General features: G+C 41.1%; 1 protein-coding gene and 1 pseudogene across 5 annotated transcripts in view; one reads left to right on the forward strand and one right to left on the reverse strand.

Moving 5' to 3' along the window:
- traf3ip1 (TNF receptor-associated factor 3 interacting protein 1) overlaps nucleotides 1-23,779 on the reverse strand; it is a 186,969-nt gene that overhangs the window by 33,511 nt on the left and 129,679 nt on the right. For all 5 annotated transcript variants that reach the window (XM_069934308.1, XM_069934307.1, XM_069934306.1 and 2 more), the window contains 2 exons: nucleotides 19,879-20,102; nucleotides 3,303-8,201 (listed from right to left, as the gene is read on the reverse strand). In XM_069934308.1, coding sequence (XP_069790409.1) covers nucleotides 8,039-8,201; nucleotides 19,879-20,102 — 387 coding nt within the window. In that variant the 3' untranslated portion in view covers nucleotides 3,303-8,038. The remainder of the gene's footprint in view (nucleotides 1-3,302; nucleotides 8,202-19,878; nucleotides 20,103-23,779) is intronic.
- Nucleotides 13,048-13,625, forward strand: LOC138760064 (programmed cell death protein 6 pseudogene; annotated as a pseudogene).

Here is a 23,779-nt window from a genome sequence, read left to right on the forward strand (position 1 = left end):
ATCTGAAATCTGCATCTATGGTTCTAAGGTTCCAACTGTATAGTGTTAGGTCTGCTTTGTTCATGAATGAGTGAGACAAACACCAGACTGAGTCGAAATCAGGGTTCTTTGTTCTTTATTACCGGATTGTAACACTTGCGACTAAACATGTTAGTCGGAGAATGCATTCTGCCGTTATCAGCAAAATGGTGATTTTTTATACCCTTGGATATGTGCTTAGAACATCATCATATCATTACTTGTCCAATGACTAAAACTGTTGCTATCCTTTCCCTGCTAGCTTCCTGCCTCTCAATCCATCAATGTCTCTCTTATCTTGTAAGTACAAGGATGCATTCACATCTTGTTACAGCCCTATACATTCCCATCTCATGATGTTTTACCTAACAGGAGTACAAGGACACCTCCCCTTCTTGTTACTGCCCTGTACAGGGTAACTCCCTACACATTCCCATCTCATGATGTTTTACCTTACAATAGTCATAAAAATATAGGTTCAGCAGCACCAAAAACACATTTATTCAGATTGATCACAATGCCAAATTCATCGTGTCTGGACCAATGATAGAAGTTGGTGCTTGTATTCCTCTTCATCCACACTTGCTACAAAAATAGACAAATACAAAATCAAAGCTAGAGAGTACATGGTCCATAAACCACTGGGATGTCTGAGCTGCATTCCGCAGGCTGAATGGCATTCGCAGAAAATCAAACGTGCTGTAAAGGAGTAATTACTGCTGTCTTGGCAACATTGAAAGGCTCCACTGGAATATGATAGCAAGTACACACCAGGTCTATTTTCACAAACACATGTTTGCTGCGCAAGTGCGCTGAAAAGTCTTGAAAATTAAGAACATTGAATCGGTCAGGCATGGTAAATTGTTCATGGAATTATAATCACTACAAGGCCACTAATCCCAATATGGAAACACATTGCCGAGCAGCTGTCAGATCTGTAAACTATGCCCAGCTCCTGCACATGATTGAATTCCGCTTTCATGATTTTAAGATGATCTGGGGGTAATCTACAACCCTGGGCTGCAACCAGAGGTTCCTGAGTTTCTATGTGGTGGGTTACTGCATGTTTAATGTCTGTATAGTAGTATGACAGGGTTACTAGGTGAAGGAAATGCTTGTGCAAGGCTCGGAAAGGTCAGAAACCAGGTTTGAGGCTCATCAGGTGGGTGATGACATTGGAGGGACAACAAATGCAGCTCACTTGTATACAAGTGTTGAAGTCCACAACACAGCAATTCTTTAAATCAACCAGCAATGCAAAATGTGACAGGAAATCCGCTCCCAAAATAGAATTCACCTCATTTACAAATGTGAAATTCCACCGAAATGGTTTGTTGAGACCATTTCCAGCGTAAGTGACCTCTGGCCATGTTTGAATATAAGAATCATTCATGGCTGACAAAACATGAAATACTGGGGTGTCTGCATTCCTCAGGGGTTGGAGGGACCACAGAAATTTCTGCACCCGAGTCGACAAGAAATTGAACACCCAAGAGATGGTCTTTGAGGGAAAGATGGTGGCTGATGTGCCTATGGGCAGCAGTTGCCTCTACTGCCAGGCCTAGTCATTTTCCAGCTGCCATTTGTAGAAATCATAAAGTGGCTGACAGGACCAGGTGACAGCGCCAAATTTTTGGTGCTTCCAACAAATATGCTGCCTGTCGCCTCCACCACGACGATTCCAACCAGGCCGACAGGAGGAATTCTGTTGGGGCTCAAATCCTGGACCTGCATAGTCAGTGCTGCCATTTGCTGCTCCAACTCAGTTATCTTTGGTTTAAAAGTTGCAGGTGTGGACAAGGTGCAGAAAGCAGTTCCAGCTCTGTTTGCTCCTGCTGAATAAGGGAGTAGCCAATGCTTCTATCTTCATTGCAGTTGTCATCGACATAATGATGTCAGCATGATTCATCAACTTGTAGAGGGTGGACATGCGAAAGACACTCACCAAGTGCTTTTGAACTTGAAAGGTAAACATTGAAGGAATCTCTGTTTCCACACATCACATTCAATAGGGTCTTCACCTACTAACCTGTGCCACCATCTCAGCATCCTGAGATGGCTAAGTACACTGCAGAATAGCAGCATTCAGGATGTCATATGGGAGGTTATCTGAATTAGCTCAAACATCCTCCACTTCAAGGCAATCTGCTCTGGAAGACAAGCCACAACTAAATTTGACTTCCAACATAGAAATGTGCCTCAAGGATCAATAACCACGCAAGTGAATTAATAAAAGGGGGGGGGGCGGGGGAAATCTTCAGCTTTACCTCCCCAACTGCATATGTAATGGGTTTATCCTCATCTCTTTCCATTTTTACCTAGAACGTGCTGTGAACTCATCCAGCCAAATCCTTCTGACCTTTTCATTGGCTCTCCACCACATGGGTGATCTCAATGCTCTCAATCTCCTCTTCCTGTGTCTGAGATCCATCACAACATACGCAGCCTTCTGAACTGACCTGCGCATGCACACTACTACTCCCGCCTGTCACCCCAGATACATCGTTAGCGACCGACACCGCTCCTGAGCAAGTATGCAACCACGACATTACCAAGAAAAATGCTTGTAGACTTGGAATGCAAAACCTCCTTAAAAAGCTTTATACAGCCTCAAACAACCAGCAAAAACAAATCAAGGAAAATAAATTTTAAAAATTAAAATAGTTAAGAATAAATAATAGGTAAAAATATGCAAATTTACAATCGTAAATATTATCTGAAGTAATGCACAAACCATTGGTGAAGATGGGAGCAAATATTCAACCAGCAGAGTTCCTTGGTCGTGCTTAGCTGATGGCAGCTGTTTAAATAAAATTTGTAAAACAGCAATGGCATCATCCAAGATTAGAAGTAGGTTGATGGTGCTCACCATTGGGGTGGCTCTCTTAAAGTGTCTCCTTACCCCTGATTAGTAAGGGTTACCCTGGTCAGAGGCTTTATCTGTAAATTTGGGGGAGGGGAGGGTTAATTATCTATAATGTTATTGTTCTTTTGTCAGGTGGCTCCATGGAGGGGGAGGAACCTGCGATGGTTAAATGTTTTTCAAAGAAAAATGACTGAAAACAAAGTAAAATGTTTTAAGGTTTGTATATTCATGCAAGTAAAGTTTGTTCAGCGGATGTACACCATAGTATTTTTTATCTTTTGTCTTTTAGACTGTTTATTCTTAATGCAGATGTATTAGGCATTGTGAGTCTCAAGCAACTGGAAAATATACTTATCTGGCATCTACCAATCTCCATTGGTACTGGACACCTGGGGTTTTATTGTTTATAATTACTTACATTAAGTTGCAGCATGTCAGGCATCCCATTTTCATTTAATATCTAATCAAATTATTAAATACACAAGAGCCAACAAAATAACATTTTTGATTGCCATGGGTCTGGAGGGGAAAAGCAGGATTTTTTCATTTGAAAAACCCAAAAATAGAATCATAATGCCTTTGTTGTGACTTCAACAAAGCTTAACTACAAATACAAACAGATTATTCAATAAACCTGCACATTTTATTTCACATCACTAGAAAATTAATTTAACTATGTTACAGAGAACAAAATTTACAAAATATACAAGAGTAACAATTAACAATGCATTAAACACACGAAGCTCCAGAAAGAATTCAATTTCATCCATCATGTCAACGAATGATCCCAACTCACTGCAAGCTGGTCACCAGCTATCCTGGAAAAGTTTATTGCAAAATCATGAACCTCCATACTCATTTAACTTTAGGGCATCCTTTACCAAATCTTACCTTGATTTTGTCATCTACTCATCTTTAAAGTTTTGAAAACCAATTATTCCCTGAAGTGTAGAAGAATGAGGGGAGATTTGATAGAGGTATTTAAAATTATGAGGGGGATAGACAGAGTAAATGTCGATAGGCTTTTTCCACCGAGGGTAGGTGAGATACAAACGGGAGGACATGGGTTAAGGGTGAAAGGGGAAAAGTTTAGTGGGAACTTCTGCACCAAAAGCGGTGAGGGTGTGCAACAAGCTTCCAGCTGAAGTGGTGAATGCGGGCTCAATTTTAACATTTAAGAGGAGTTTGGACAGGTACATGGATGGGAGATGTGTGGAGGGCAATGAACTGGGTGCAGGTCAGTCGGACTAGGCAAAAAAAATGGTTCAGCACAGGCTAGAAAGGCTGGAGAGGCCTGTTTTGCTACTGCAATATTCTATGATTTTAAATACATGCCTTGAGGTCACAAGAAGATCACCACTACCACCAATTTACCTTGAAAGTCACAAGTGTTGTAGTTTTCAGGTGTATTTTAAATGAAAAAGATTTATAGTAATGTGTTACAACATGCCTATTTTGTAAAAAGTCCATCAGTTCAGAGGTGAAAGACTATCCAAATGTTTGGGTTTTTTAAAAATAGGAATCACTTACTTTATATTCTTTACTTTTCAAATCAGGATCTGGGATTTGCTGAAGGACTCAAAAATTAAATTAATTTTTAAATTAGAAGTTTTGAGATTAACTGATTAAGGCTGAATGATAAAATTTTAAAAAATAAACGCTTTCTGCATAAAGCATTTAGAACTCCAGGTTAAAACAATAGATTTAATCTTACTCATCACTGACTGAAACAGTGAGAACAAAAATTTCAACTACATCTTCCTATGGTTTTTTTTAAAAAAGAGAATTTTTAACTGATTACACAAAAAGACCAAGTATTTTTGGCTTAATTTTTTTCTTTCTCTGTTCATGGTTTTAACACTTTTCAGTCATACATCTAAACAAAGAATTTTAATTTCTTAATCAACCCTAAGCATTCACAGCTTCCAGCAGGAGTCCCTAGAAAGCAACCTGTGCCTGGGATTGTGCCAGATTTTCTTGCTCCTGGACCAGGAAATTGGAGACAAACTTTGTGGCCAAGTTAATGTCAGCTAAACTTAGCTCAAACCTGGAGTTCACTTAGGATCCTTCTACAATTTAACGTGAAGCATCTTAATCCAGTAGGGCCAGTCAATAGAGGAGATTTGATCATTCAAAAAAAAAAATCAAAAGAAGCTTTAAACAACTACATCATTCGAAGCAGTTGCTGCAATTTTGGAGTTTTAAAGGGCAAGAGAAATTGTAACAAAATTCTGCAGAGCTCCAAAGTGTTCAGTGAGATATTCTTATTAAACAACAATCATTTTCTTTACGATACAACATACTGCTACTTTTAAACAGACACTTTTATTCCAAAGAAAAAATAAACAAATGCTGCTCAAATACTTTCTTGCAGTAAGTTTATCCAAAAATGAGCGAACCCCAGACGATAGTTTGTGATGCCTTGGCAGAATCTCATTAACTGATTCTGAAGAGTGCGAGAAGTCTTTCACATCTTTTTAATATAAAAATAAGATTCTGAAGCCTTCAAAATTGATGGAAATTGTAAAACCACTGATCTCCTCATTTATCCTGAGTTTAATTCCTAAAAATAATGCCAAGAATCACATAATTTTTTATTTGTTCTTGGAAAGAAAAAGTGTTCCAAAGCAGTAACACATATTTGGGGAATTAAACTGCAAGGGAATTGTGAAAAAATGGGCCACTGTCTATTTGCAAAACTCAGTAATTTACTGTCAGCTTTATTTCAATGAACACATATTTTTTGGGTGTGACAGGAAGAATCTTTCAACCTTGTTGATAATAAAAAGTATAGGGTCAGGTCACAGCACAACTTTTGGTAAAGAAATACCAATTCTTTAAGTCATATATTATGCCTTTGGATTGGAATGTACAAGGAAATAAATAAACTTTTTTTTTTACTCAGTTCACCCTTCTGTCTGCATTTTATATAGTTTTATTTTCTTATATTGACAAAATGGTCACATTGCATTGTTTTATGGAAACTTGTCAGAGTCTGCTGTTAATTATTAATGATGAAACTGAACGTGTCAAGGGTATTCATTGGATATTATCTCTGCTAATGTAAAAAGTTAACTTGATTTTAAAAAGTTATAATATGCAAGTGGCTATTTTTCAAGTCTCTCAGAGAGGGATAATAATTTTCATTAAGCTGGTGTTACATACTGTTATACAGTGGTTTGTGAGATACTGGTTAACTCAAATTCCCATGGTTATGAATAATTAAATATTCATTATTAAAAAGAGCAAGTTGTAAGATAGGCCTCAGAAAACAATCATTTTTTGGTAAATAGGGAATTAAGTTTGTCATTGATTAATTTAAAATATAGTCCTGGCCACTGGTTATTTGATGAACAAAAGAGAAAGTTCCTCATTATCAAAAAAAATGATTCATTGGGTGCACCATCAGAGCAATCTACAAGCAGTGCTATAACAAGACTACTGAGGCAGCAATTTTAGTTTGGCACACACGAGAGACTGCAGATGTTGGAATTTGGAGCAAAACCCAATCTGCTGGAGGAACTCAGCGAGTTGAATAGCATCAGTGGGAGAAAGAGAAGTGTTGAAGAGTTTTGGCCAGAAACGTTGAGTTCTTTTTATCCCACTGATGCTGCTTGACTTGAGAGTTCCTCCAGCAGATTCAGTTTTATTTTTAGTTAAGTGTTCTTCAAAAGTAAACATGGATTTGCATGAAGAAAATATATAATTTTACTATTCAATTTGGTTTTGAGCTTTATTAAAATCCTTCCTTGCCAACCTCAAAATATTACCCAAACAGAACAGCTGGTTAGCTATCTTTAACAGTAAAGTAGAAGCTGAGAATACATCAGGTCTCCTGATCCTCGGGCATATTGAAGACAAATTATTGCTCCCAAAGAGCACTTTATATTTCATTACATTTTAGGGAAGTTAATTACAGGTGATATTTTCATTCACAGGCGGTTTTCATTCACAGATCACTCAAGTAGAGCTGTGCTCTGTGAGACAAGTTTCACCATTTAGTGAGGCCATGCATTGATATCAATGCCATGCAACTGAACTATTTTCAGTCTACATTGCCCTGTTGACATTTCTCTCAGCTCTAGAGAAACACCAACAGGATAATATAGACTGAAAATAGATCAGTTGCATGGCATTGATACTGTCACATGACAGCTGATTCCAAATACCTCCTGCTTGTGATATTTTATAAGCAAGAGTTGTAGTTTATTTAGTAATGTATTTTAATTTTATGGCCAATCATAATTTAGTGCCTTAGTTAACATGTGACTCAATTAAAATTAATGAGGAATTTAAAATCATATTGGCAATGCCATGCAAACATAAGCACTTAAATCAAATTACCATTTTCAATGCATCAATACCACCTATTGTTTAAAGTAACATTGAAGTGCTTCATTTCCATTATTTGTATATTTTTCATTCGAACGTAAAGATAAAAATATTTGTCCCACTATTGCAATAATCTGTCAATTACAGAAAACTCCATGACCTTGAACTATGCTCTGATGATCAAAAATAAACACGTTATATTTTCTAAAAAGGATTTCATATCAGTATACAAATTAAAAGTGTAAGTATACCTTTAGTGGCCTCAAACCTCAATGTCCAATGGCATAAATGAACCCACACCATGTGATGTCTGGTGCCTGCTCAACGACCAGCAGATTGGTTTGCCTGTCTGCCTTGCTGCTGAGGTAACTAATGTGGTGCTTGTGTTGTGGCAAAGAACCTTGTAGCTTTTTTAAACGTTAAGAAATGTGGGAAATCAAGAGTAATGATCAGTCAAATATAAAGTGGTAAAATTCCTCCCATCAATTTCAACCAATTTGTTTTACACTCACATCGAGTGTTTTGCTAAAATAGACTTTACAAACCTTTGCCCAAAGGAGGCAAGCAAAAAAAAAACAGTACAAGTCCTGCTTTCAGAGCTGCAAGCTACTTATAAACAATGCTTTTATTTTATGCACTAATTTGTTTTTTTTTTAATTTGCTCCTGAGTGTAATGCAAATGACTGGGTGCTGGCAATGCAAAGAAATAATTTGCATTCAATTAATCTGCTCTGCCTCAAGATTTCTCCTAACTAATATTTCTTCACATTATTAGCCAAATTGCATTGATGACTTTTCCGAAAATGCAAGAGTCCTTCTCCCTCACGTTCTTGAGAAGTTAATGCTTGAAACCATCTTCTGGATCTTCTGCTCGTTTTTCAGTACGTTTGCCTTGACAGCACAATTCTTATCATGCTGTTCCTTAATCAGCTGCTCCAGCTCAGCAAGTTCAGTCTTTAAAGGTTCAACAGCAGCATCTGTAGCACTGCATGTGAAAGAGAGAGAGTTCAGATATGTAACATGGTGCTGAGCAACATAAAAGTTGGCCACAGTAAACCTGAGGCTGAAAATAAGAAAAAATAAAGTTTAATTGCTGTGTTCTAATCCAAGAAGCATTTAGAACTTCAAAACTGGGCTTTACCCTTGCCAGCCCTCACACAGTGAGCTCCAGATACACAATCCACTGCTCAAAACAAGTTACCCCACAAAGTATTAACCTATTTTTGCACTGAGTTCCCAAATGCCACAACACTAATCTTGCTTAATTTAAAGTGTCAGCCAATTTTTTAAATTCCAATATGAATTCTTTGTAGATTAGCATTCCTGTTTTCAGTGTTCACCTCAGAATGCTGAACAGGAAAATGGTGGTAAGGAATAGTCTTGTTAACAAGAGAGTTATAGGAGAGAGTATTAATTCTTGGATCTAAAACGGTGTGAAAATATAGGTTAGAAAACTGACCTATTTATTATGGGTTGGCCAGCAGTTGCATTGTCTGGTGTAATCAAGGGGAAGGAAATGGGATTTAAGATAGATCGAACATCATACAATACAGGTCCTTCTGGCTTCAATGTTGTGCCAACCTATATATTCCTATATAAAAGAAACGAAACCCTTCCTACCTCATAATCTATTTTTATTTCATCCTTAATCACCTCATAAATCATAGTGAGATTAACTACGTGAAAATGGGGTGAGAGAATGAGATAGAGGATAGTGCGAAAGAAAGAAGGATAGTGTAAAACAAAGAGGAATGGCATCTGTTCCAGAGAAAGTAATTGAGACTGGGGGCAAAAATGGGTGTGAGAGAATGTGCACGAGCAAGTGAGAGAGAAAGACACAGCAGGAAAGACCAGCATTTTTGTTGGTCCACAATTCACCTTCACAGATCATTCAAGGTGATGAAGTAAATCACAAAACTCTGTAGACACTGTGGTTGAAGTAAAAACACAATTCATGGTGATGAAATGTGCAGAGGGCATTCTTCCCTCTGGGTGACATTTGCACAGACCATCCTAGCAAGCTCTTCAAACAATAATTTCAGTAGGCCTCCTTGCCACCCTTCAAGATCTCCAGCTCTTCCCCATGACAGTTGTAATGAGTTGGTGCTCTCAGATTCCCCTGGGGAAATTGGTCAGACTGCTTGACAGAACATGGTCCCAACAGGAACTGCACAGCTTCTACGTTAACTGTAGGATAGAAAAAAAACCCATGCTTTAGATCTGATTTTGGTCGGTTTTCTTTGCACTGGATCCACATAAATGTTGGGGACAGGTGCAATTGCTATTTAGTCCACCAAAAATGGCATCATCAAATCACTAGCCTGGCATATGTTTTGCACTGTGAAGGTAAAGTTCAATAAATAAAAGCAATATAAATTGAAAATAACTTTTAGTTTTCTGATCTTAATGTCCATCAGAAAAATAACCAAAGGTTACCTTGAATGGGCCAAACACCAAAGCCAGTGGCACACCACTGGTCATCAGCCTCCAGTCTGCAAAACAACCTTCTACCATCACCTGCTTTCTACCGTGAAGCCAATTTTCAATCCATTCTGCAATCTCACCTTGGATTCCAAGAAATATAACATTCCCGAACAACCTATCATGTGGTTCCTTATTTAATGCTATGCCAAAATCCATTTACTTGTCTACATTTCTGTCCTCATCAACTTTCTGGGTCATATCTTCGAAAAGTTCAGTTAGCTTTGTGAGACATGGGTTCCCACTTACAAACTGTGCTGACTATCCCTAATCAGCCCCTGTCCACCTAATGCATGTATATCTTCTGCCTCAGAATACTCCCTAGTGACTTATCAACCTCGGATGTTAGGCTCACTGGCCTGTGGCTTTACCTTGCAACCTTTCTTGAATAGAGGCACAACATTTGCCACCCTCCAGTCTTCTGGCACCTCACCTGTACTTAATGATGACCCATAAATCTCAGCCAGGGTACCTGCAGCTTCCCATAATGTCCTTGGATATATATGATCAAGAATTTTATCCATCTTCATATGCATCTGGACCTTTAGCACCTCCTCAACTGTAATGCTAATTGATCTCAAGGCACTATACTATTGACAGCCCCAAGTTCCCCATTCATGATCAGCATGCTCTTGAGAAGTTCCAAAAAATGGTGGAATTTAAGCAAACAATGAGCAGAAGAACTCAGCATGTCAGGTCACATCCATGGAGCTAAATTGTTAGCAACATATTTTGGGTCCTGATCCATATGACCATATCTATTCATAGATGTTACCTGACCCGTTGAGTCCCTCTACCAGCTCAATGTTCGATCAGCATCCTCTCTTGGGCTAACAGCTACAGCTTTAAAGCTATAATTGCACTCATATAGTTTTTCTGGGCAGGTCATGTCATTTGCACATCCAACACCAGACTCAAAAAGCAGACTGTTCATTCTGAGCTTCTGTCACAAGGAGTCACCAGGTGAAAAGAGGAAAAAAACAACTGCTCTCAAAACTTTCTTGAAAATAGGCTTCATCTTTGCTGAGTGCTAAACTCACTGGCTCCAGACTGCTCAGAACCAATGACAAGCATTTAGGATGGCACTCCTTGAAGCAGCAGAAATGATGGAAGGGGCAGGACTCTACAATTAGTCAACTGGTCACTTTGCCAAACCCATTCTAGCCCATCTGTTACAAAGCATATGGGGCCATGTTAGTCTTACTTGTCATTTCATATGGGGCCGTGTTAGTCTTACTTGTCACTTCATATGGGGCCATGTTAGTCTTACTTGTCATTTCATATGGGGCTATGTTAGTCTTTCTTGTCACTTCATATGGAGCCATGTTAGTCTTACTTGTCACTTCAGAACCCAAGAGAGAAGAGAATTTTACATTTAGACCTGCAGCATGATTACAAGGTTATTTTGGCCTGCGAGTCCGTCTCTTCCAATTTACCTACGCCACCGGTACGTTTTTGAACGGTGGGAGGAAATTGGAGCATCCTGGAGAAAACCCATGCAGACACGGGGCGAACATACAAACTCCTTACAGGCAGCATGGGACTCGATCCCTGATCCAGACCTGATCGCTGGCATTGAAAAGGCGTTGTGCTAATCGCTACACTAACCGTGCCGCCCTACAGAAGAACTATTGTTCCAGTACCTCAGTTCTCAGGGGAGTGGTAGTATTCCATACTAAATTAATGTGGAAAGTATATTGACCAATATAAAAGCTATAATTAAATAAAAAATCAGATTATAATGATAGGATTGGAGAATTAACTGTAACTGGAATAAACTTGATTTGAGAAAACAATTTCTTCCACATTTCTTTGATCTTGACATGTAAATGGAAGTGTCATTATACCACTCATGGGAATTACTTTAAATATGTCATTTTTTAATTCAGGAAAAAATGCTAGTGTTTATAGATTTTTGTAGCTTTGATTTGAAGTAATGAAACACAAAAGTCTGAAGATGCTGTGATTGCAGTAAAAACACAGAAATGTTGGAGGAACTCAGCAGATATCACAGTGTCCATAGGAGGTAAAGATGTATTACTGATGTTTCGGTACCCTTCTTCAAGGTATGGGGGAAAAAGCAGGCTGCACTGGAATTAAAAGAAAGGGCAGGAAGAGTACAATCCAACAGACAAAAAGTGTTAATTAGATATGGAGAAGAGGCCAGAAGAGAGGAAAGGTGAGAATTGATAGGGGGAGGGGGGAAGGGTTGCGTCGGTGAATGCAGAGCTGTGGTAAAGGAGACAGAGGAAAAAGAGGAGAAACAAAGGAAAGGAGACATGAGAGGGGAGGGAGGGAGGGAGTGTGGCTAACAAAACTGGAGAAGTAGTCCCTTTCACACTGCCAACCCTCCTTGGAAGCAATGAACTTTCCTTCTGCACAATGATTAATTGGCAACTTGGCATTTTAAGGGTGGTCCTGCCTCCAGTGGTGACAATGCAAGAGCAGGTTGTGCTTTCACACCATCAGAAGGTGATTAGTGTGTTCACTCAGCCAGGCTTCTACACTTGCCCCCACCAAGTGTCAGAGCCAGGTTGAATTTAACTCACCCTGCCAGGGACTTTTCGCATTGCGTGATTACCAGTTCAACCTACATGTAATCGGCAGTGTGAATTGTTAATGCCATCTGGTTGGATTGTGCCTCTATGGGCACCAAAGCCAGTGGCACACCACTGGTCATCAGCCTCCAGTCTGCAAAACAACCTTCTACCATCACCTGCTTTCTTCCGTGAAGCCAATTTTCAATCCATTCTGCAATCTCACCTTGGATCCCAAGTAATATAACATTCCCAAACAACCTATCATGTGGTTCCTTATTTAATGCTATGCCAAAATCCATTTACTTGTCTACATTTCTGTCCTCATCAACTTTCTTGGTCATATCTTCGAAAAGTTCAGTTAGCTTTGTTTGGCCCATTGTTGTTTGTCATCTATATCAATGATTTAGATGAAAACTTGTGTGGTATGATGAGCTAGTTTGTGGATGACACTAAAGTGTCTGGTATTGTAGATAGTGAAGACAGTTGACAAATATTGTAGCTGGTGGGTTGATGGGCAGAGGAATGTTGATGGAATTTAATTCAAAGAAGTGTGAGGTGTTGTATTTAGTGAAGTCTAACATGGGTAGGACTTATACAGGGATCTGGGGACTGTTTTACAACACCAGAACGAGTACATAGCACATTTAAAGTACTGTCACGGGTTGATAGTTAAGGCCACATTTGGAATATTGCATTCAGTTTTGATCATCGTGCTATAGGAAAAATGTAGTCAAGCTAGAGAGGATGCGGGCTCGCTCCGTCGGCGCTGGCGGAAGTGCCTGTGTGGAGCGGCGCGAGCCTGGTGTTGGCGGTTGGGACGGAGCTCGCAGTCTTCAGTCATGGCTTCTCAGTACCGGCCGCAGCCGCGGGACAGCGCCGGCGACCAAACCTTCGTCTGGACCGTCTTTCAGAGGGTTGACAGGGACCAAAGTGGGGTTATATCTGAAAGTGAGCTCCAGCAAGCTTTATCCAATGGGACATGGACACCTTTTAATTCAAAGACCATTCAGTCCATTATAGGAATGTTTAATCGGAATAATAGAGGAGGAGTGGATTTCAATGAATTTGTGGGTCTTTGGAAATACACAAATGATTGGCAAAACATATTTTGAACTTATGACAGAGATAATTCCAATTTCATTGACAAGAATGAGTTGAAACAGGCTTTAACAAGTTTTGGGTACCGTCTGTCAGATCAAGTCTACAATGTTCTACTTGGTAAATTTGACCGACAAGGTGGAGGACAGGTAACCTTTGGTTATTTCATCCAGTGCAGCATTGTCTTGCAGAGGCTGACTGATGTATTCAGACGATTTGATACTGACCAGGATGGCTGGATACATATTTCGTACAAGCAGTATCTTACGACGATCTTAAGTGTAGTATAAATGTTTGCTGTACCTTTGTAATGTCCAGACAATTGTTAGTCTATTAATTTGATCGGCGGCGGCCCCGATACGGGCAGGAGCAAGGGGGAGACGGCGGCCCCAGTCCGGGCACAGGGAGAGCAGCAGCGGCCCCGGCCCCGGTCCGGGCAAAGGGTAGACGGCGACGGCCCCGATACGGGCAGGAGCAAGGGGGAGACGGCGGCCCCGGCCTCGGTCGAGTGAGACAGGCGGAGGCCCCGGTCCGGACAGGGAGTGGGAGGCGGCGGCCCCAGTCCAGGCACAGGGAGAGCAGCAGCGGCCCCGGCCCCGGTCCCGGTCCGGGCGAAGGGTAGACAGCGGCGGCCTCGATCCGGGCAGGAGCAAGGGGGAGACGGCGGCCCCGGCCTCGGTCGAGTGGGGCAGGGGGAGGCCCCGATCCGGGTAGAGAGTGGGAGGCGGCGGCCCCAGTCCAGGCACAGGGTGAGCTGCGGCGGCCTCGGCCCCGGTCCGGGCAGTATGGACCGACCTAGGAGGGGAGGCAGGCCCCTCCAGCCCGGGTAAGAAACCTGCATAGGAGAAGGCCACTCCGATATAAAACCTACGACCCAAGGACCTCGCTGCCACGTCCCAGCTTGCTTGGCCACGGCACACGAACCATGGGTGTAAAGGGTGGGGCCAGTACTGCGCGCACTGCACTCCACCTAAAAGCTCCTTTGCGCAGGCCCGAGGACAGGTCCACGTCCTCCCCCTCCACGTCCTCCCCCTCCACGTCCTCCCCCTCCACGTCCTCCCCCTCCACGTCCTCCCCCTCCACGTCCTCCCCCTCCACGTCCTCCCCCTCCACGTCCTCCCCCTCCACGTCCTCCCCCTCCACGTCCTCCCCCTCCACGTCCTCCCCCTCCACGTCCTCCCCCTCCACGTCCTCCCCCTCCACGTCCTCCCCCTCCACGTCCTCCCCCTCCACGTCCTCCCCCTCCACGTCCTCCCCCTCCACGTCCTCCCCCTCCACGTCCTCCCCTTAAGACCACCTGGATGCATCCCCGATCCAAACACTGGCACCTCCTGGACTACATCCTGGTGCGAGAAAGTGACAAACGAGATGTGCTCCACACCAGGGTCATGCCTAGCGCGGAATGCCACACTGACCACCGGCTGGTTCGCTGCAAGCTCAACCTTCACTTCAAACCAAAGCCCAGGAACAATAAAGCCCCCAGAAAGAGGTTCAATGTTGGAAACCTGCAGTCAGACGAAGCGAGAAGAAACTTCCAGGCAAACCTCAAAGCAAAGCTCGACGATGCAACCCGCCTCACGGACCCGTCCCCTGAAACCCTCTGGGATCAGTTGAAGACTACCATACTGCAATCCACTGAAGAGGTACTGGGCTTCTCCTCCAGGAAAAACAAGGACTGGTTTGACGAAAACAGCCAGGAAATCCAGGAGCTGCTGGCAAAGAAGCGAGCTGCCCACCAGGCTCACCTTACAAAGCCGTCCTGTCCAGAGAAGAAACAAGCCTTCCGTCGCGCATGCAGCCATCTTCAGCGCAAACTCCGGGAGATCCAAAATGAGTGGTGGACTAGCCTCGCCAAACGAACCCAGCTCAGCGCGGACATTGGCGACTTCAGGGGTTTCTACGAGGCTCTAAAGGCTGTGTACGGCCCCTCACCCCAAGTCCAAAGCCCGCTGCGCAGCTCAGACGGCAAAGTCCTCCTCAGCGACAAGATCTCCATCCTCAACCGATGGTCAGAACACTTCCAATCTCTTTTCAGTGCCAACCGCTCAGTCCAAGATTCCGCCCACTCCAGCTCCCTCAACAGCCCCTAAGGCTAGAGCTGGATGAGGTTCCCACCCTGGGTGAGACATATAAGGCAATCGAACAACTGAAAAGTGGCAAAGCAGCAGGTATGGATGGAATCCCCCCAGAAGTCTGGAAGGCTGGCGGCAAAACTCTGCATGCCAAACTGCATGAGTTTTTCAAGCTTTGTTGGGACCAAGGTAAACTGCCTCAGGATCTTCGTGATGCCACCATCATCACCCTGTACAAAAACAAAGGCGAGAAATCAGACTGCTCAAACTACAGGGGAATCACGTTGCTCTCCATTGCAGGCAAAATCTTCGCTAGGACTCTACTAAATAGAATAATACCTAGTGTCGCCGAGAATATTCTCCCAGAATCACAATGCGGCTTTCGCGCAAACAGAGGAACTACTGACATGGTCTTTGCCCTCAGACAGCTCCAAGAAAAATGCAGAGAACAAAACAAAGGACTCTACATCACCTTTGTTGACCTCACCAAAGCCTTCGACACCGTGAGCAGGAAAGGGCTTTGGCAAATACTAGAGCGCATCGGATGTCCCCCAAAGTTCCTCAACATGATTATCCAACTGCACGAAAACCAACAAGGTCGGGTCAGATACAGCAATGAGCTCTCTGAACCCTTCTCCATTAACAATGGCGTGAAGCAAGGCTGTGTTCTGGCACCAACCCTCTTTTCAATCTTCTTCAGCATGATGCTGAACCAAGCCATGAAAGACCCCAACAATGAAGACGCTGTTTACATCCGGTACCGCACGGATGGCAGTCTCTTCAATCTGAGGCGCCTGCAAGCTCACACCAAGACACAAGAGAAACTTGTCCGTGAACTACTCTTTGCAGACGATGCCGCTTTAGTTGCCCATTCAGAGCCAGCTCTTCAGCGCTTGACGTCCTGCTTTGCGGAAACTGCCAAAATGTTTGGCCTGGAAGTCAGCCTGAAGAAAACTGAGGTCCTCCATCAGCCAGCTCCCCACCATGATTACCAGCCCCCCCACATCTCCATCGGGCACACAAAACTCAAAACGGTCAACCAGTTTACCTATCTCGGCTGCACCATTTCATCAGATGCAAGGATCGACAATGAGATAGACAACAGACTCGCCAAGGCAAATAGCGCCTTTGGAAGACTACACAAAAGAGTCTGGAAAAACAACCAACTGAAAAACCTCACAAAGATAAGCGTATACAGAGCCGTTGTCATACCCACACTCCTGTTCGGCTCCGAATCATGGGTCCTCTACCGGCACCTACGGCTCCTAGAACGCTTCCACCAGCGTTGTCTCCGCTCCATCCTCAACATCCATTGGAGCGCTTACGTCGAAGTACTCGAGATGGCAGAGGTCGACAGCATCGAGTCCACGCTGCTGAAGATCCAGCTGCGCTGGATGGGTCACGTCTCCAGAATGGAGGACCATCGCCTTCCCAAGATCGTGTTATATGGCGAGCTCTCCACTGGCCACCGTGACAGAGGTGCACCAAAGAAAAGGTACAAGGACTGCCTAAAGAAATCTCTTGGTGCCTGCCACATTGACCACCGCCAGTGGGCTGATATCGCCTCAAACCGTGCATCTTGGCGCCTCACAGTTTGGCGGGCAGCAACCTCCTTTGAAGAAGACCGCAGAGCCTACCTCACTGACAAAAGGCAGAGGAGGAAAAACCCAACACCCAACCCCAACCCACCAATTTTCCCCTGCAACCGCTGCAATCGTGTCTGCCTGTCCCGCATCGGACTTGTCAGCCACAAACGAGCCTGCAGCTGACGTGGACTTTTTACCCCCTCCATAAATCTTCGTCCGCGAAGCCAAGCCAAAGAAGAATTTGATTGAATCATCATACACACTTTAAACATAGTTTAGAACACGTGCTTGTGTAAATTTTAAAGCAAATGCATATCTGCATAAATTGTCAAACTGAACTTTATGAAATGGAACAATTGACTATGTACCTGATTTTAATGTCTTAAGCATGGAGCTGTGCCACACTGTTTTATAATGCAATGAGTTTTGATAAAGTATACAACTAAATATGACAAAGAATAGCTTTAAAAAGACTGCATGGTGCCTTATTTCTCATGTACAATAATGTAAAATTCTACAATTTTGAACTGAAAGTTTGATGCAGATCAAGTTAGCAACTTTCATTTTAAATGCTTAATATACTTTTGATTTAAAAAAATCTGGAATATTACAATATGAAAAGGAAATTAATTTAACATGCAAGCCAATAAGCTGTACTTAACAAATTTCCTTAATAGTTGTGTATATGCTATGTACAAAAATGTGCCAGATGTTCATTAACTGTAACAAGGTAAATCTAACTTGGAAATAAATCAAGATTTTCAGTAAATAAAAAGCTAGAGAGGGTGCAAAGGTTTACAAGGATGTTGCCAGGACTCAAGGTCCTGAGCAAAAGGGAGAGGTTGCGTAGTCTGGCTAGGTCTTTACTATGAGCACAGGAGGCTGAAGAGTAATCTCATAGAGATGTAAAAAAGTAATGAGAGGAATAAATCGGGTGAACGTAGAGTCTTTTGCCCAGAGCAAAAGTAATCAGAGGACATAGGTGAATGGGGAGATATTTAACAGGAACCGGAGGGTAACTTTTTTTAAGAAAAAGAGTGTTGGGTTTATGGAATGGGCCATCAGAGGTGGCAGGTACTATTGCAATGTTTAAGAAAAAAATTTGTCAGATACATGGAAAGGGTTTAGAGGGATATGGGCCAAATGAAAGCAGATGGGACTAGTCCTGGTGGGACGTTTTGGTCAGCGTGGGCATGTTTGAACAAAGGACTTGTTTCAACACTGTATGACTCTTAAGACCTGTCAACAGATTTGTACAGACAGCACTTGTGATATCTCTCTAACTATTCTAACCATAAATACCACAGTACCACCAAAAAAGGCCGGCCTGTGCTATTGGAAAAAACACTTTTTAAAAAATCTTGCATTAACTGTAACTGTTAATATTTATCCGTCTATTAATATATACTATTGCAGTACTTGTTTGGCTGAAGCATGGAAGAATTCTAGTGCATGCATATATAGTATTTATGTGTAAGAAAGATAAACTTATCTTATCTCTAGTGCTCTCAGGTGTTTAATGTAGGGATCCTTGCCAAAGTAGCAATTTAATAGGTTGTGAATCTCTATGTTGTTTAATGACCTTTCAACATTCTAGGGTTCATGATCCCAATTCCATATGCCCTAATAGTGTTGTATCTTTCTGCTCAATGGAAACTAATATATACAACTGATGAAATAACTTTACCAGTTTACAGTATAGTGTTAGAAGCTGCGACTCAAACATTATTATGAAAAATGTTGCTTTTACAATAGACTAAAAGAGTCAAGTGTTCAGACATAATGAAGCCAAAGATTACATAAGGTTAATCTGCACCAGCCAAGTAACTTTAAGCAGAAGGTATTTTCAATTAAAAAAAAAACAAGACTGGAAACTTCAAAAGTTGGTCCTGCAGTATGTGGCAGTGCATCAATTGTCTGCTTTTCTTGAAAATTTTTTTTTTCAGCTGAGAATGAATAAATCAAAATTCCAAGTGGAGAGAATGAAGAGATAGCCATGAAAGGCAGAATGAAAATGTTCACAGAGTAAAGGGCAAACCTAATGAAAGCTGAAACTCAGTATGTGATATTATCAAAATAATAATTTGAAGTGCTTCATAGATCCAATTTTTACAATGTTATTACTCCGTCTGTTGAAAGTTAAAAGTATCTAAAATGGAAGAAGTTACTGGAATGTGGAGGAAAGCAGAGAAACGGAGAGGGAGGAACAGTGTAGGAAGGTACACTACTGCTGGTTACTTGCAATCTGACCTACTGTTTTATTTCAGCCTTACCAGAAGATGGAGAATCAGTTCTGATAAGCTAGTGAGTGGAAATTCAACTTTAGTAATCTTGACCCTAAATTTAGTATCTTAAGGATATTAATACCAAATAAAATACCAAATTAAGTTAAAATTCAAAGATTATTACAGGTTGAACCACCGCCAGTTCTCAGACTAAAGTTTTTGTTGATTCCTTTACAAATAAAAAGTTGACCACACAGTGGCACAAGGACAGCTTTTACCTTGTGCCATCAGATTCCTGAATAATCAATGAACCAAAGACGCTGCCTTACTTTTCATGGACCACTATTGTAATTATTTTTATAGTAAAGTAATAAGATGATTATAATATATATGTTTGGACTATGATGCCACCACGAAACACCAAATTTCTTGACTTGTCATGACAATAAATCCTGATTCTGAAATACATTAAATCAAATTAGCCTCAAGTTAAAAAAAAAATGGATACTTGGTCTTCAGTTGCTTTACCCAACATTGTCCTACCCCACATAAGTCACTTTTTATAAAAGACTAAATTCCAATGCACTGACTTGTTACTCCATATCATTAAAACAACTCATTTCTCTACATGCATTTACTCATGTTACTTCAGGTCCTAACCTCTGTTCTCTTAGGAGAGATTCTGCATGCTTTTTGTTTTCTTTGCACCACATTGATAACTCGTTCTGCATGGAATCCATATCTTCTTGTATATAGTCCATTATTTTTCCGAGAGGCAGGGCACTGCGACAGAGGGTCTGGATGGATGTGCGTAGCTTTTCTATTTCCTTGGTCACCTGCTCCTTCTCCTTCTTTCTTGCTGTTTCAGAGATGATGGTTTTCTCCTATTAAATAATTTTGTGGCAGATGTTAAAGGAAATTCAGAAGCTGGCTTCCAGCAGTATAAACAATAAGAGTTCAACATTTTTAAATGAAGCAGAGAATTAAATGAATTTATTACATTATGTCTGCCAAAAATTCCTATATATCATTCACTTCTCAGAATTCATCCACAAGGTAAAATTATCAAGCACTGACAATGCACAACAGTTATTCTAGCATTTGTAAAAGTAAAGAATAATGCTTTAGCTACAAATATTTCTTCTGAGTCATTTCAATGGAAAACCATTTTGTAATTCGGTAGTTAAATTAATAAAGGAATGCTGAATAAAGTTGATCAACCAATTCACCAAATTCAATAAATTTACTTACAACATACCAAAGTCATGTGCTCTACAAGTTGTTTCATATATGTTTACATCCTAAAAAAAATCAAAGGAAACAGCACATTTTTCTGCCATGTTCTTTTTAAAAAATCCAGAATCCCAATACACGCTAGGCTTGATGAAAATATAATAGGAAAACATACAAGCCACCAACATGAGAAATACTGAAAAAACTTGCATTCATATAGCACTTTTAAGGTGGTAAACATTTAGAGGCATTTCACGGAAGCCTTACGAGCCACTTGGGCAATATTACAGTAGGAGCCAATAGCTTGGTTAAATGGGTTAAGGGCAATGGATGAGGCTAGTTGCAATTCTTTTCCATTCTCCTCACCACTCCTACACAGACATGTTTATCCTTGGCCTCATCCACTGTCAGGATGAGGGGAATGTAAACATGTGAAATAATACCACATATACCTCCTGCACAGCCTCAAACATAATTTTTTTTCCCTGCTTCCACATAGCTACTTTCCTCTCTAAAATTGCCTAATTTCCAGTAGTTACCCCCATTACCAGTCTCTCTACCTCTCCCATCTTCTGCACAATACTCCATCACCTCATTTTTTTTTAAGAACTCAACTCTTTAATATTCTTCTTACTTTAGCCTTGATAAGGGTCCTGGCCCAAAATATTGATTGATCATTTCCAGTCATGGATGCAGTCCCTCTCTTCAGCTTCTTATTGAGCGATCCAAAGAACTTCTTCAAAAGCAATTGGAATACAATTTGTCAGCTAAGAACAACACCTGCATGTTAGTGTTGGATCTCAGTTGCATGTTTTATCTCATTATGGAAGCCTTTGAGGGTTCTCCATACCTCTCAAACATACCTCATGGACAAAGGTATATTTTGCTCAATCATTCTGATGTTAAACTCAACTCTAAGGAGAGTAAAATCTGACAATTTTTATTGCATTAATAAAATATTTGTAAACAGCTAATATTTGGAGATTGCCTTGTGCAAACAGTTGGCATCAAGTCATGTCATTCTGTCTTTCCTTCCCCCATCTCCCCCAGCCCCATTCCCTTCCTTTGGCTCAGTTTTCTTTACAAGTCCCACACTGTTTGTACAGCTGTGTTTGCACACCCTGGGGAAACCTGCCAAGTGCACCCAGTGCTAAAGTTACCTCCTGCCTATTACCACAAGACAAACACATTTGTACCAAGAAGTGAAACAAATAACTTGGCAGACTGAAGTTTATTCACTTTCTGTCAATTTTACAAGCTTTTCAGCTCAGCAGCAGAGTATTTCTTTCCTCATTTTTATACAAATATATGGAATAGCTGTGAATCAGTCAACGTGTTTGGGGAATGTGTGGGTGGCTTTCTGCACTGAATTCCAATGACAGACACCCTAGAAAAATAAATCACAATACATCTCCTTCTTATAACAAGGGAATAGGAATAATTCAGACCATTTATTCCTAGCCTTATGCTGACTCCTTAAACTACCACTATCCTGTCTGGAAAGCAATAACTCAATCATTTATAGGTTTTCACCATGGCCTACAAACTCTGGATTCCAATATTTTTATTATCTTTCATGAAGCACCAAGAAAAATATTTATGTTCAATGCTGTAGAAACAGTCTGATTTCCCCATTACCTCATCAAATGAGAAAAGAACTGTTCCCAGAGGTGGTAAATCAGATTTCAGATTTATTTATTGTCAGAGTACATATATGACATCACATACAACCCTGAGATTCCTTTTTCCTGTCGGCGCAGCAGAATTGCCACAAATTGGTAGTCCAAAATATAAACTGTACACAGCTAAACATGTAGACAAATAAAAAACTGTAAACAAATGTAAACAAACTGAGTGCACAATACAGAGAGAACAAAAGAAAAATCAATAAAGTGTCCTTAAATGAGTCCCTAATTAAATTTGTCATTGAGGAGTCTGATGATGGAGGGGTAGCAGCTGTTCCTGAACCTGGTGATGTGAGTCTTTTGGCACCTTTACTTCTTTCCTGATGGCAGCAGCAAGAACAGAGCGTGTGTTGGGTGGTGTGGGTCTTTGATGATTGCTGTTGTCCTCTGACGGCAGCATTCCCTGTAGTTGCACTCAATAGTGGGGAGGGTTTTGTCCTGAACTGTGTTCACAACCTTTTGGATGGCTTTATGCTCAGGGGTATTGGTGTTCCCATACCAGTCCGTGATACAACTGGTCAACACACTTACCATCACATCCCTGTAGAAATTTGACAGGGTTTCTGGTGTCATACCAAACCTTTGCAAACTCCTGTGGAAGTAAAGGTGCTGACGTGCTTTCTTCAGGATGCCATTGGTGTGTTGGGTCCAGAAAAGATCCTCTGAGAGATTTCGCCCAAGGACACAAGTTTGCTCACCCTCTCCACCTCTTATTCCCCCAAGTGACTAAATAGACAAACGTTTTTTAAAGAAAGCATATGAAAGTGACCTGGTTTGTTTAATACTAATATTCCCATAAATATTCAATCATTAAAAATGAAATATAAAATTATCAATATGGCTTAACAAGAAGTTTGAACTGTTGTAAAAGTGTCCTTTGAATATTGAATAATCTGATGCATGCAATTTGACAAATTTCTCCATAAAAGATGTTAATGATTAGGAGTTTAATTTCTAATTGCAATTTATTAACAATGGATTCATAACTACTTCCAACATATCCTTTGCTCATCCATTCTTTGTAAATATCATTGGATGCTCAAACTGTAAGACTTCACTGGATGATGCAGTCTAATGTAAAGCACATTAGCCAGTAAGAAAAACTATAGGCTTTAATAAAATACATAGTCCTGTCTTGGGATAATTTCAAGGCAGAAGATCCTCTAATAGATAGTTTATGTTCACAAATTTTGGATGGTATGTTAATACATCATCCATGAATGTTCTTAAGGGTTTTGGTACCAGTTCTAAATAATAGTAAGTTAAATATATAGTTTGCAGTAAAGGGGTCTAAAATACTGTAAATAGAATAATTGTTGGTTGTCATTTTATTTATTTTACATCACTGACTGACAGATTGAATCTTTTTCTTAACAATGGGAGTATCACAAGGAATGATACTTGTCTCGTATTCTCAAACGCATGTTGGTAATTCACAAAGATACTTGCATGAGGAGCAATAACAAACCAAGTGACCTCCTGAGTTTGCTTTGCCATTCAATAAAATCATGGCTCATCTTGATGAAGGGTTTCTACATGAAACATCAACCATAGCTTTTCCCCACTGATGCTGCTCAACCCCCGAGTTCCTCCATCAGATTGAATATTGCTCCAGATTCCAGCATCTGCAGTCCCTTGAATGT

Source organism: Narcine bancroftii, chromosome 4, assembly GCF_036971445.1.
Source record: "Narcine bancroftii isolate sNarBan1 chromosome 4, sNarBan1.hap1, whole genome shotgun sequence".
Taxonomy (NCBI): Eukaryota; Metazoa; Chordata; class Chondrichthyes; order Torpediniformes; family Narcinidae; genus Narcine; species Narcine bancroftii.